This window comes from Schistocerca piceifrons, chromosome 1 (assembly GCF_021461385.2).
Source record: "Schistocerca piceifrons isolate TAMUIC-IGC-003096 chromosome 1, iqSchPice1.1, whole genome shotgun sequence".
Taxonomy (NCBI): Eukaryota; Metazoa; Arthropoda; class Insecta; order Orthoptera; family Acrididae; genus Schistocerca; species Schistocerca piceifrons.
In genome coordinates, this window is record NC_060138.1 from 1,191,459,547 (window position 1) to 1,191,474,611 (window position 15,065).

Below are 15,065 nucleotides of genomic sequence, written 5' to 3' on the forward strand. Positions count from 1 at the left end.
CGAGAGAGGCAATTCTGACGTTACGGCTAATAATGGAAGCAAGGCTAAAGAAAAATCTAGGCACTTTCATAGGATTTGTCGACCTGGAAAAAGCGTTCGACAATTTAAAATGGTGCAAGCTGTTCGAGATTCTGTAAAAAGTAGGGGTAAGCTATAGGGAGAGACGGGTCATATACAATATGTACAACAACCAAGAGGGGATAATAAGAGTGGACGATCAAGAACGAAGTGCTCGTATTAAGAAGGGTGTAAGACAAGGCTGTAGCCTTTCGCCCCTACTCTTCAGTCTGTACATCGAGGAAGCAATGATGGAAATAAAAGAAAGGTTCAGGAGTGGAATTAACATACAAGGTGAAAGGATATCAATGATACGATTCGCTGATGACATTGCTATCCTGAGTGAAAGTGAAGAAGAATTAAATGATCTGCTGAACGGAATGAACAGTCTAATGAGTACACGGTATGGTTTGAGAATAAATCGGAGAAAGACGAAGGTAATGAGAAGTAGTAGAAATGAGAACAGCGAGAAACTTAACATCAGGATTGATGGTCACGAAGTCAGTGAAGTTAAGGAATTCTGCTACCTAGGCAGTAAAATGACCAATGACGGACGGAGCAAGGAGGACATCAAAAGCAGACTCGCTATGGCAAAAAAGGCATTTCTGGCCAAGAGAAGTCTACTAATATCAAATACCGGCCTTAATTTGAGGAAGAAATTTCTGAGGATGTACGGCTGGAATACAGCATTGTATGGTAGTGAAACATGGACTGTGGGAAAACCGGAACGGAAGAGAATCGAAGCATTTGAGATGCGGTGCTATAGACGAATGTTGAAAATTAGGTGGACTGATAAGGTAGGGAATGAGGAGGTTCTACGCAGAATCGGAGAGGAAAGGAATATGTGGAAAACACTGATAAGGAGAAGGGACAGGATGATAGGACATCTGCTAACACATGAGGGAATGACTTCCATGGTACTAGAGGGAGCTGTAGAGGGCAAAAACTGTAGAGGAAGACAGAGATTGGAATACGTCAAGCAAATAATTGAGGACGTAGGTTGCAAGTGATACTCTGAGATGAAGAGGTTAGCACAGGAAAGGAATTCGTGGCGGGCCACATCAAACCAGTCACAGTAGACTGATGACCAAAAAAAAAAAAAAATCTGAAACAACCAACCCACTACCCCAACAGGATCCTTCCTCTCCACATCTTAAGACTTGGTCCCTCTCCAATCTCCTGAATTCTTCCTCCAAATACCTATCCACAAAAACAGCCTCTTAAGCATTAACTCTTTGGAGCACGGTGGTATACATAGTATACCACCTTTTGAAAATTTTCTTGGCTCTTTGCACAGTGGTTTAACTGCACGACCACCACTCTAATATGCTCACCTAGTTCTCTACTTATCAGACAGATGGCACTCACTGCCTATAAGGAATCAGTTCCCGCCAAGAATTGCATAGATTACAACTGTGAAAGCTGCGTGCTGAGTTGTGCATGGTTTTTGCGTGTGAATAGTGGTTTATAACGAATTTCTTGTTGCGCCTGTGTTTTTTCCATATCTTGGACGTCACAGCTACGGTATGAACCCATGTATACATTCATATGCACAATCTTCCGTTATTTATATACAATTTATTTTGGTGGTATATTATTTGTACCACCGTGCATGTAGCAGTATTCTATTGCATTTCGTTTCCTAGTATAAAATTCGAAATCCTCCGCTACAAAGTTTAGTTTTTAATTGTGTTGTGACTTATTTTAGCTCTTTCTCCATTTTGTTTTGCTTACGTATTCTTTACTTGGATTCAGGCTGTTGTTTGAAAATGAAAATGTCAAGAAGAGGCTTACGAGATGAAGAAATCGAACGATTATTGTGTGAAATTCCATCAGACGAGGATTCCACTGTTGACACCACAGATGACGAATCTGATTATGAAGCAAGCATTGTTGCGGAGGCTATTGTGTCGTCTGAAGGCGAAGTTTCAGAGAGCGAGGAAGAAAGTGAGTCCACTCCGCCAAAACGCGCTGCTGACACAGCGCCAACTTGGGGACAACAATTCAATGCTACCTCAGGAATGCAGTTCGACAGTGAATCAGGACCAAGTGCTTTTATTAGGGACATTGATGATCCAGAACCTATCGATATATTCGAAAAAATATTTCCAAAAGAGCTAGTTCAGCTAATCGTTTTCCAAACAAATTTATATGCGACGCAATCTGGCAAGTCTTTCACTCCAACAACTGACAATGAAATACGAACTTTCCTGGGAATCAACATTTTGATGGGTATAAAGCGTATGCCAGCATACAGAGACTACTGGTCTAGTGCCCCAGAACTTCATGATCGTTATATTGCATCTCTGATGGCAGTAAATCGGTTTGGATGGTTACTGAGGAACATTCATCTGAATGATAACACATTGCATCCAGAAAAAGGACACCCAGGTTATGACAAACTGTACAAGCTGCGACCAGTGATCAAGATACTATCTGAATCTTTTTCCAAGTGTTACCAACCCAGCAAACACCTAGCAATTGATGAGTCAATGATCAAATTCAAAGGCCGCAACAGTATGAAACAATACATGAGAGATAAACCCATAAAGCGTGGTTACAAAGTGTGGATGCTGTGTGACAAGACCTCTTACAACTTGAAATTTGATATTTACACCGGAAAAGTAGGTGACACAGTGCAAACAGGCCTTGGGGAGCATGTAGTGCTGAGTTTGTCCTCTGAACTCGTAAATAAAGGCCATTATCTTTATTTCGACAACTATTTCAATAGCTATAACTTGTTGGCTGGTTTACAGCAGAGAAACATATATGCCTGTGGGACAGTTCAACCAACAAGGAAACATTTACCCAAATTAAAAACAGACAAAGAATTAAGCAGAGGTGAATTTGACTGGAGGGTCAGCAACTGTGGCATCCTCTACTTGAAGTGGAAAGATAAGAGAGCTGTTCATCTCCTTTCAAATTTTCACAGTCCTGAAGTTACTACAGTGACTCGCCGTGAAAGAGATGGTTCACGCATAGAGCTACCTTGTCCTCAAGCAGTGATGGATTACAATGCACACATGAACAATGTCGACAAGTTCGACCAACTGAAAAAATCATATGAAATAAGCCGGAGAAGTAAAAAGTGGTGGCACCGAATATTCTTTCACCTGCTTGATGTCAGTATCGTCAACAGCTATATAATTTGGAAGGAACTAGGCGATAGAGAAAAAATGACTGCCAAAGTCTTCAGGATGAGTATCCTGCAAAGCTTAGTAACCCAGAAAACACCATTGAGGCCATCTAGACTTCATGAGAGTCAAGTCCACGTAAAGAAAAACAAGCCATATGTTTCCTCACGCCAGCGTCTCGACAATTCATCCCACCAGCCAGAGCGTACTACCGCCAGACGTTGTGCGAAATGCAGTACAAAAAAGAAGCAAGTGCGCACTTTCTGGATGTGCGCTGAATGCAAAGTGCCTTTGTGCCTTAGCAAAACAAAAAGGTGCTTTCAAGATTTTCACAAAAAGGAATAAGAAACATATTTTATTTGTAAGGTTTGTAATTTGATTTTGTATTGTAAATGACCAATTGCCAGAAATAAAATTATTTTACATTAATTATACTAATTATTACTGCTTAGAGTAGAATTTAAAGGTGAGTTACAAGCACAAACCAAGATATCTCAAAAACTTTAGGTACGGCCCTAAGTGGCATGGTGGTATATTATATATACCACCATCTAAAACCAAAATCAATACAATAAAAAATTTTAATTCATGTTTTCCTTTATTAGCAACCCCACCAGACATAGAAAATGCATGTTTTATTAAAAAATTAATTAAACATAAAATCTGTGCATCAAAGAGTCCCTACTGCTACGTTCCCATGACACCCTTCTTTCTGGCACACTAGAACTACTCATTACTTCACTCATCTCTCTCTTAATACATCAATACAATAGCTTTTTATTTTTCTTGCTCACACAACAATCTATTGTATTGTGGAACATTAATTTGCCTTTTTATATATGTCAGTCTTTCATTCAAGCAACAAATCCGCCTTTTATATTTCAAATTATGCAACTGAATCTATGTCTCCTTATTAGGTCAAACATTCTTGCTGTCGAATGTCATGTTCAATTTTATAACATCTTTTAAAGTTTTTACTCTCATATGGCTGGAGATCACGCCTCCCTCCCCCCCCCCCTCCTCCCGACCGTATAAAACTAAACCCCGCCCGAACGGGCCATGATGCACTCCCAATGGTACCGACCGGCCGCCTTGTCATCCTCGGTCCACAGACGTCACTGGATGTGGATATAAAGAGGCATGTGGTCGGCACACCACTCTCCTGCCCATACGTCAGTTTTCGAGATTGGAGCCATACTTCTCAATCAAGTAGCTCCTCAGTTTGCCTCATAAGGGCTGAGTGCACACTGCTTGCCAGCTGCGCTCAGCAGACCAGATGGTCACCCAACCAAGAGCTATCCCAGCCCAACAGTGCTTAACTTTGGTGATCCGGGGGGAACTGGTGTTACCACTAAGGCAAGACCCATATGGGGCGACGGGAATTAAGTGACAAGAAGGGAAAACAAAGTCCTCGCTGATTTATCAAAATGCCGATATTTAAGTTAGTGATGGATAGAGCCCACAAACAAAAAATCTATGAGGACACGAGCTCAGCACGGGCCATTTCCATGATATCACGACGTAATGCTGAACAATAAGATTTTTCTGATCAAACCAGTTCTTATGTATGGCAGCGAGGCATGGGTACTGACGGAGGCTTTGGAGAAGAACCTAAATATATGGGAAAGGAAAGTACTAAGGAAGATTTTTGGTCCTGTAGAAGAAGGTGAGATATCGAGAATTAGGACTAATGAAGAATTAAGGGCTCTGTACAGTGAACCTGAATTTGTAGCCTCAATCAAAGTGGGAAGTCTAATATGGTTAAGAAAAGTCCAGCGTATGACAGAAGAAAGGCTCCTGAAGAAGATGATGATCGGACGTCCTGGCGGTAGAAGAAGGAGAGGACGACCGTGTGTGAGATGGCTGGACGGCGTGGGAGCAGACCTGCGAGCAGTGGGAGTCAGGAAGTGGTGCAGGCGAGCTGAAGCCCGAGACGATTGGAAATCTGTGATTGAGGAGGCCAAGGCCCTCAGAGGACCGTAGTGCCATGGAGTCAGTCAGTCAGTCACGACGTAATACAGCCAATCAGGCGCCGTTCTGCGGGTACGAAAGAGGGAGCCTCGCAAGTTCACGACGGTTTTAGCCCCTAACGATGATGAAGGGGGGCAATAACCGAAAGCTTGAAATTGTACTCGAATTTGGCGTGGTAAACAAACCGAGAACTTTTATGTAAGGACTCCGGCGTCAAACTTCATATTTCGCAACCATAAGAAGTAAAACTAATCGTTTTCACACCCGCTCCCACAAAAAAACTTACATCTAAACGTACAGTTTCTACTCTCATTCTAAATCAGTCTTAGTAATAGTCAATTATGAGCTGGAATTTCTGCACGGATGATTCGGCAAGGGTGACTAAATCTGTCCGTTGCATTGACGCAGTTCGTTAGGTTGATGGCGAGGGGGTACACACACGTTACCTCGACATAAACATCTCGTCGAACTTGCTTAGCGCTCTTATGGCTGAAACTGGTAGCTGACAAGAAACGTAACTGAGGAACACAAAAGGCATTCCAACAGCTGCGATTGTGGGCCCGGGGCTTTTTCCTCGGGGCGCACAGTCGCCGCCGGTGGAAAGTCCAAATACGCTTTCACAACACTACATCAAAGAGCCCTCTCCCACCAATAGATGCATAAAGGTCATGCCCTTCCGAACTCTGTTAATCAGTGGCAGAAAAAAATGGCTCTGAGCAGTAAGGGACTTAACATCTGAGGTCATCAGTCCCCTAGAACTTAGAACTACTTATACCTAACTAACCTAAGGACATCACACACATCCATGCCGGAGGCAGGATTCGAACCTGCGACAGTAGCGGTCGCGCGGTTGCTGTTCCGGACTGTAGCACCTAGGGAAAAAAAGAAAAAAAGAGGCAATCCTGAGAATGTAAGAAGCTGACAAGTTGACAGAAACAAACTCTTGTAGATGAAACTGCTGAAAAAAGGTACATGTGACTTCTCTCAGCAAACAGTGCCGATCGTTCTCAACGCTCACTGTTACATTGCTTTCTTTATACCGGTCAAAAAACATGTATTAGCTTTCAGACAATGAAAGGAGGAAAAGAACTGCGTACCAGACATATTAATTTATATGATTGGCTACACTGTCGCTGGAGCGTCGTTCATATCGGCCAACAAGTCATTTCTGGCTTCAACCATATTTCAATATGTTTACAATTCAAACTCTGCCTTCATCTTCATTCGTTATAGATTCCGCTATCAAATCAGGACTGCGGCGTGGAGCAGGATTCCATAATTCTGTAACTCCAATGGCTCCACTTTGCTCGGTCCCTCGGAGGTGACAACGTTCCGTGACTTTGAGGCGGCTCTTCTTCAACCTGACGTTTATTTTTGTCACGCCACTTCAGGTTTGAAGCTTGGCTTCCGCTTCCATTAGTATGTTACAGCACTTTCGTGTTCGAACGCTCGTTACGCCAACCGTTTCCGAGTTGGCGCATTTCGTACGCAACATTCTATTTACCCATGATCGAAACCACCCGGGTCAAACCGAATTAATCTGTAAGCCTCCACGTCGTTGTTTTGCACGCCAGTGAGCTTTCGTTTTTGCTCTGTTGGCATCGAGTTTAATAAAAATTGAATCTGCTCACCGCTGTTACACGGGTGATCCAGGCGTCGATTCTTTTTAATAATTTCGGCGAAATATAATCAAGCTATTGGAAACGCCTCGATGGAAGGGGAGGAGATGTAATAATTCTCAAGCGTACCCCTCTCTGTTCCGTCACCGACCAGTACGACTTCACTATTTCGGACTCAAGCCCACGATGGTAGCGCAGTTTTGTTTTACTGGCAACACCCTAGCAATAACTTCGCCACTCAAGTGACTACTAATAAATCTTAGTTGTACTCATATAGACGAGTAGCTCGCTAGGCTATGTTTGAATTTGGCCAGTGTACGTGAACATTTTCCGTAATGAGAAGGAGTGTCATTCGACAAATAACCTATCTTATTTAGACACGGACATCTCAGCCGAACTCTCTTTTACAATAGAGCCATTCACCGTCCCGGCAGTACTGCGCCGTTAAACTGGAAATTCTCACACACGATATTCACAGATTGACATACTTTTAAAAACGGCTCTGCCACTTGCTGTCGCTCAGTTCCTCCCTTCAAATTTAAAAATTTCTGTGTCATTGACACTATCTACTCCGTTTCGACGAACTGCTCCGACTCCGTTATGTCGTTTTCATCTTTTTTGTTTCGGCTTGGAATAGTCTATCCATACTGCTTCCTATTCTTTTCAAGCTTTTCTGGCTGCGGTCTCTGGTAATTTTGATACGAGATTCGCTTCTCCTTTCTAACTCTGCAATAGTCTCCCACAACTGCTGACTTTCTTTGTCTTCTTCTTCCCTGTCTGCATCAGCTTTTCCTCTGCTCCACTTGTCTCAGTCTTACGCCTATCTGTTTCTGCTCTTACGTCACTTTCCGCCATTCTAGTTCTACAAGCCTCAGCTTCTGGTCTATCTACATCTTTTCTTCTGCCAATTTCCTCCATTATCTTTAGCCATTGTTTAGCACATAAGGTCATGTCACCGATAGCTCCAAAAATCGAAGTGCTCAGCGCAACGTTCCTTTGGCTTTCGCCAGCCAGATCACTTCCACACTGCTCGTAAACCTGTTCGCTTCCCTGGGTTTCAGGCATGGTAGCCGATGCTGCTGCTTTCTCCTTCGTAGATTCAGCAATAGTTTGTTCTGCCATACTCTAGAAGGATGGAAACCTAATTTATTGTTCGACGAACAGACACAACAAAAAAGATAACATACAAATAAACAACCTATACACATAAAATACCTTCAGACGCAATTTTATACATGTTAACATGTAACATCAAAAGTTGGTTCAAATGACTCTAAGCACTATGGGACTTAACATCTGAGGTCATCAGTCCTCTAGACTTAGAACTACTTAAACCTAACCAACCTAAGGACATCACACACATCCTTGACCGAAGCAGGATTCGAACCTGCGACCGTCGCAGCAGCCCGGTTCCAGACTGAAGCGCCTAGAACCGCTCGGCCACAGCGGCCGGCACAGGCAACATCATTACGGAACAAAAACCGTCAAAATCCAAGTAAACCATCTATATCCCTCGTTAGAAAGCTGCCATTGCTGAAAAAGGAAGCAAGTGAGCTAGTCGGTGACCGCAAAATGATCGCTACGGTAATTTTCCGCACATTAAATTGCGTTTCCCTGTGCAGTTTCTGCCTGCGATTGTCAGACCATTCTAGAGGTAGGAATCCTGGATCAGGGTCATCATGAAATGTGATGCTTGGTCGAAGGCAAACTAAATTTCTTACCTCACATATAGTATGTTGTTCGTTGGAGGGGCACTTGCCTTACAACGGAACGCTGTCACAGTGAGAGGACAATTCAGTTATGCATAAGAAATCGGCCATGAGCTGAACTATTGTAGGATATAAAAAAGTAGAAAAACTCAGTTCTTCTAAACACTGGATTTATTTTATTTACATTGCTTCCAATTGAAAATGTATATTTTCTCGTAGTTGAGACAAATACGATTTCTTACTTGAAGCTCAGTGACAGAACAGCATCTCAGGGAAATAACTAACAAATTATATTCAACGCCGATGTTCACGAAAGTTCAATAAATGGTTGCCAGAGTGAAGTTCTGTTGGGACATTGCAGCTACCAAGCGGTGGATATCTCCAACTGAACGAAAGATTGCTATGGAACTGTGATTGGCTTTGCGAAATCTGTACAGGTACACTCGACAGCAAAAAAAGTGAGTCACCCCTGAATTCCAATGTGTAGGCTGCACCTGAATGTATGCAACCGACATAGCATATCTGTGTTGCACATAGTCGCAACCCTCCACAGTACAGTCGTTGTAAGATACACAATGCGTACCGCTAGAGACTACTAGAGAACACCGGTCTTTATGGCAGTCCGTCCAGATGTAAAGTAACACCACTATAGTACAGAAGAGATCAGACAGTACTTAACGTTTGTAAACTAAACTTAATTACAATAAGTGACATTTCAAATGTTATGGGACAACTAGTTTTGTCACATAAATCGTTCAGTAATCCTTAGGCACAATTAAATATTTGAGACAGTATATGGATTTATAAAGTTGTATGGCAATTGGAAACAAGTTCTTTGCTGTCTAAAAGGTTTACCCAACACATGCTGAACGTCGTTCAACGTTCAACGGGGAGTGGTTTCGAATCAACTTTATGTAATACTAATCAGTTAAAAGAAAACGTGATTAACGGCGGCAACCACTCTACGGAAATCCCAACATTAACAGCGAATCACAAGTAATATCATTGTTCACATTACTCATCAACAGTTACTTGTACACAAAGTTGTACTTTAAATGACATGACCAACGTCTTCGTTCTGGATCCGGATGCAGACCCAGAACGTAAAGCCATTGTTAACCAAGCAAAGCTTTGTGCCTTATTACCTTCTTGGTAATTAACCTCGAAAGACGTTGTATAGTGTTGCATTGTCAAGGGATAAAGGATGCACATGTTTAAAATTGAAATGCCATAATGTAATGCTGGGAACAAGGATGCGAACCCAGCACCTAATCGGATTGTTGAATAAGTACATAAAATCAGAATGTAGATATCACAGCGTGTCACCAGTAGTGGGATTGGATCCTTAAATGACGACTGAAGTTGTATTGCCTGACCGGGATTCGAACCCGGCGCCTACCGCCGTCGTCGTCTAACCAGGAACAGACGAGAAATGTCCAATGTTGGTCCACCATCAGCGTGATGTGCACACGTTTAACTAGAAATAAGGTGACGAAAACGTCTATGCTGACTGAGAGTCGAACGCCGCACACGTGGTTATGAATACACGTTAATAATCAACACGTTAATAATCAACTTCATATTCAGTAGTAGCTAGGAGTAGCATGTTTAGTTGCAAACCTTAAGGCCTTACTCATCCATAGTAACGTGTTGCCTAATATCTGCGATATCATGATGTTAATTTACAAGTGGATTGACTGCCGTAAAGAGCAATGTTCTCTAGTAGTCGTGTATCACTGAGATGTAAATGAAGTGCCTCAGCAGAAAGTAATTTCCGTCGTGCAGCACGTATTGTTTCAGAGACACTGAGTACATGTTATAAGTGCACAAAACGTGTATTGTATACTAAGTATATACTATTATTTGGAGAAGCTGCCGCCAATCCTGTTTACTTTTACATTCCGCTGAGTTGTCGTGGTTGAATACAGGTTTTCTTAAGGCTACATCTAATGCACAGCGCTTACAAGAAAGTATAGTTTCCTGTGTCGTGCTATTGCTAGCTAGGTGAAATATTTTGTGGTAGCTATGTTTAAAATGAATGTATTTTTGAAAGTATTGTTCGTCAAATATTTGAATAAATCGTCAACTGTAGGTGTGCCTGCACATGTTATAGCATAATAGCTGTGGCTGCGTTAGTTTGCACTACAGACTTGGGTAGGTTAGGTGAAACTTTTGATCCTTCAAGGGGTGATCGTGGCCATGCGGCCCGGGTCTGTACTAGCCGCGGCTCGCGAACTAAGAGCCAGCCAGGCTGACCGAGGCGAGACGCAAGTGAGCGAGCTGGCGGTGACGTTGGTGGACCAACAGCCTGGGACGAGCCAGCACGGCTGCGCCGCATGCCTCTGCCTCTGCCGCTCCGTTTGACGTAAATATGTTTACCTCCTCTCCTGGAATCAGTATAAGAGCGGCAAGAAGAAATACACAGAAGACTCCCCACCTCCGGACAATCCAAGCCAAGGCACGCTCCCGACTCAGTCTCCTCAAGCTCCTCTCCGGCCGTACGTGTGGTCTGGACCCCTCCACCATCCTCCACACCTATAAGTCCCTCATCCGCCCTATCCTTTGTTATGCCCATCCGGCTTGGATCTCCGCCCCCCCCCCCCTTACCTTTTATAAATCCCTCCAAATCCTTGAACGTCACGCTCTCCGCCTCGCCTATCGCATCCGTCTCCCCTCCCCCACGCGGCTCCTGTATGATCTCATCCCCTTCCCCCACCTCTTCCTTTTCCTTGAAAGGATACAGCTCCTGTACACCTCCCGCAAACTCGATCCTCCTCACCTGCTCGTCTCCCCAATCCTCTCCCACCCCCGCCCGCTGCCGTGCCTGTATTCGCACGTCCCACCCGGTCTCCATCTCTCCACCCTCCTTACCCTCTCCCAAGGTGGCTTCCGCCAGCTCCCCCTCCCTGATGATGCCCTCCTCCCCTCCATCTACCCCTCCTACCAACTTTGATCCTCCCGCCCTCCTCCTGTGCTTGCTCCTCTGGGCACCCTCCCTCCCTTCTCTCCCTTTTCCCTCCCTCCTCATTTCTCCCCCCTCCTCCCCCGGGCCTCCCCTCACCTGTCCCTCTCCTCCTGCCCCCGTCTCCTCAGCCATTGGCATCCTTTTTCTCCCCTCTCCCCCACCTCACTCCTGTTCCCCTCTTGGCGGGTCCCCAGACTCGCACACGCTAAGTGGACATTCGCGCGCCGGAGATCACCGCCATCAGTGTTTCGTGTGTGCCGTAGTGTTTAGTGTTCAGTGTTCACCGTCATACTCCATCGTTCACCAGTGCCATCGTCATCTTCAGTGTTTGTGCGTCGTCTCATCAGTTAGCAGTGTGGATTATCGACGTGTGTGAACGGCTCCGTGTTTGTCTCTATGTGTCTCCTTTTTTATTGCCCACCATTCTGTAACTTATGTGTCTTCTCACTGTTTTTGCTCCTTGTATATTCTATGGCTGAAGAGCAGCGTAATGTGCTGCTGACAGCCTGCCTGTTGTACAGGTTTTAAAATAACAATAAAGTAAAAAAAAAAAAAACAATACACATAAGGCTGTCTGCCGTAATAGCTCACTGGAAGAGGTCTATTCGAGTTAGTCAAAAAATGGTTCAAATGGCTCTGAGCACTAATATCTGCGATATCATGATGTTAATTTACAAGTGGATTGACTGCCGTAAAGAGCAATGTTCTCTAGTAGTCGTGTATCACTGAGATGTAAATGAAGTGCCTCAGCAGAAAGTAATTTCCGTAGCGGTCGCGCGGTTCCAGACTGAACCGCCTAGAACCGCTCGGCCACTCCGGCCGGCCGAGGTAGAGTCGTCGCTCTCATTGAGGAAGGAGGATGTTCCATCAGAGAAGCTGGCAGACGGTATGGCGTACCACATACCACTGCAACGAGATGGTAGAGGATCTGCCTTGAAAGAGGCACCACCAACAGGGCTCCTGGCTCAGGCAGGAAGAGAGTGATCTCACAGCAGGAAGACAGGGGCCTAGTGTCTAGGAGCAGAGAAAATCCCTCTCTGAACGCGAAGCAGTTGCGGCGGAAGACCAACTTCCCCGGCTCCAGTGACACGATTCGCCGAAGGCTGAGGGACGCCGGACTGCATGCACGACGATCCGCCGTGAAACAAGAGCTCAGCGAAGACAACGTTTTATACCGGCTAGCATTTGCGGAGCTCCAACTGAGGGCGTCGTGGGACAACGTCATTTTCACCGATGAGAAGGTGTTTTCCACCAATAACGACGGTCCACGAATCGTTTACAGGCCGCAAGGGACTCGCCATCGACGCGAATATGCAACAACGACGAGGAGAAGTGGCCGGCAATCTTTTACCTGCTGGGTTTGGAATTCTGCGAGAGGGGCGAGAATTCTTCACAGGATAGAAGGAACTCTGGACAGCGCGCAGTATGCCCACATATTGGAAAATGTGATTCTTCCGTCAGTGCGAATGCTGTACGCAGTCGGGGACGTCACATTGGAAGAGGACCTTTCTCCTACTCACAAGTCTGCATCTGTTCAGCAGCGGCTCTCCACGATTGGCGTCAACGTCATGGACTGGCCGCCACGGGCGGCTGATATGAACTCCATGGAAAAGCATGTGGGCTGAGGTCGCCAGAACATTAACAGAGAACTGGCCACGAAACCAACCAACTACTGCGGACGCTCTTTGGGACTGCGTCCTGGAAGCCTGGGAGGAAGTTGCTTCAGGCTGTTACGTCCGACGGCTTATACAATCTATACCAAGACGCGTGATATAAGTACAAAATAATAAAGGATACTGGATAAAATATTAGAGTTCTTAAAATGTTTTGTTATGTCTTCTTTTTCGTCATTTTTTCTCATTGGGAGCTAGTGGAAGATCGCGTGGCAACAGAAAAGATACAATATGGGTTAGCTTTCCTTTGAGTTACCCTTTTAATTCAAGTGGGTTTCTTTTGAATATACAGCTTGTTAAGTATTCTATTTTGATTTCATTTATACCCTGTCTACAGACTTACAAACTAATCAGCGTAGATGAACTCTGTCACAGTAGTTTTTGTTATTCCAAATACGTCTCTCTCCATCCATGAATACACCCTCCGTCCTCCACACAATACGCTAACGATTTCATATTATGTTTACTCGCCGCGCGGGATTAGGCGAGCGGTCTGAGGCGCTGCAGTCATGGACTGTGAGGCTGGTCCCGGCGGAGGTTCGAGACCACCCTCGGGCATGGGTGTGTATGTTTGTCCTTAGGATAATTTAGGTTAAGTAGTGTGTAAGATTAGGGACTGATGACCTTAGCAGTTAAGTCCCATAAGATTTCACACACATTTGAACATTTATGTTTACTCGTTGTTAATATCTCTTCTATTCTCTCTCACACTCTCTCTCTCTGACACTATCGCCGCAAGTGCCCTTCTATTGCACTCCCCCGAAACTTTGTAAACAAATCTAGCGGTTTCCAATGACGCTGCATTTTCTCTTTTAATTGCTGCTGTCTTTACTCTCTATCATTCCTCTCACCACCTATGAAACCGTATTCTTTGATCTCCCCTACCCTATAACCCATTCTTCGTTCTGAGAACAGAGTTTCCTTATCTCTCGGTCCTAAGATAAAACGAACTGTGACACACATCTAAGTAAGCAATACTTTGCAAGCATTTCACGCTTACATTTTGCACTTCTGCACTTCTATCCATTCCCAGATCCCGCCCTCCTTCCTGTTACGCGTCCCTTGATATCTGCATCTACATCTAAATGAATACTCTGCAATTCATAATTATGTGCTTGGCAGGGGGTTCTGTCATCTGGTGGATTAATCTTGTATTGATGTGTAAAACGTCAGGCGTAGATTTTTAACACAAACAAGTAGCTCTCCGCCGGCCGGGATGGCCGAGCGGTTCTAGGCGCTACAGTCTGGAACCGCGCGACCGCTACGGTCGCAGGTTCGAATCCTGCCTCGGGCATGGATGTGTGTGATGTCCTTAGGTTAGTTAGGTTTAAGTAGTTCTACGTTCTAGGGGACTAATGACCTCAGAAGTTAAGTCCCATAGTGCTCAGAGCCATTTGAACCATTTTGAACCAGTAGCTCTCCTTCACCCCTAGTAACGCCAAGTGCAGAAAGCCTGTAAGCTCCGTAGTTCAATATCCACAGTAAAGATAACATCCCTTCGCTACCGACTAAGCATTCGTTTGAGCCGTGACAGATGGAAAAACCCTGTAAGGCAGAGACTCTGTCACCAGCAAGCCGTCGTAAACTAGAAAACGTATTTCATTTCATGAACCAATGGCCATGTAAGTTCACAAGGCTCTTACTTTATTTGAAACTGACTCGCTGAATATTGTGGTGCTGGACTGGGATTAGAATTCGATTTCACTGTGTTTCCGAAGATTGAAAACTCTTCTAGGCGTCCTCGAAAGGTACCTATCTGGTTTCGAATCCTGATCAGCACAAAATATTCATGATTTCATTTCAAGCCCTAGCATGTGCACTCCGAACTACTGGTGAAAAATAGTTGCATTTTCAACGTCTCTTCGTGCGTTGTCAGCTGTAACGTGTTCGTTTCAACTCACAGCCACATGATGAACTTTTTATCACAACATTACAAG

At 44.5% G+C, this 15,065-nt stretch overlaps 1 protein-coding gene across 1 annotated transcript; it reads left to right on the forward strand.

Annotated features, from left to right (window-relative positions):
- The first annotated feature begins 1,832 nt into the window (after nt 1-1,832).
- LOC124779191 (piggyBac transposable element-derived protein 4-like) lies at nt 1,833-13,080 on the forward strand. The gene is made up of 2 exons (XM_047253695.1): nt 1,833-3,138; nt 12,917-13,080. Exons 1-2 carry the CDS (start codon nt 1,833-1,835, stop codon nt 13,078-13,080), a joined length of 1,470 nt encoding a protein of 489 aa, XP_047109651.1.
- Nucleotides 13,081-15,065: the final 1,985 nt, after the last annotated feature.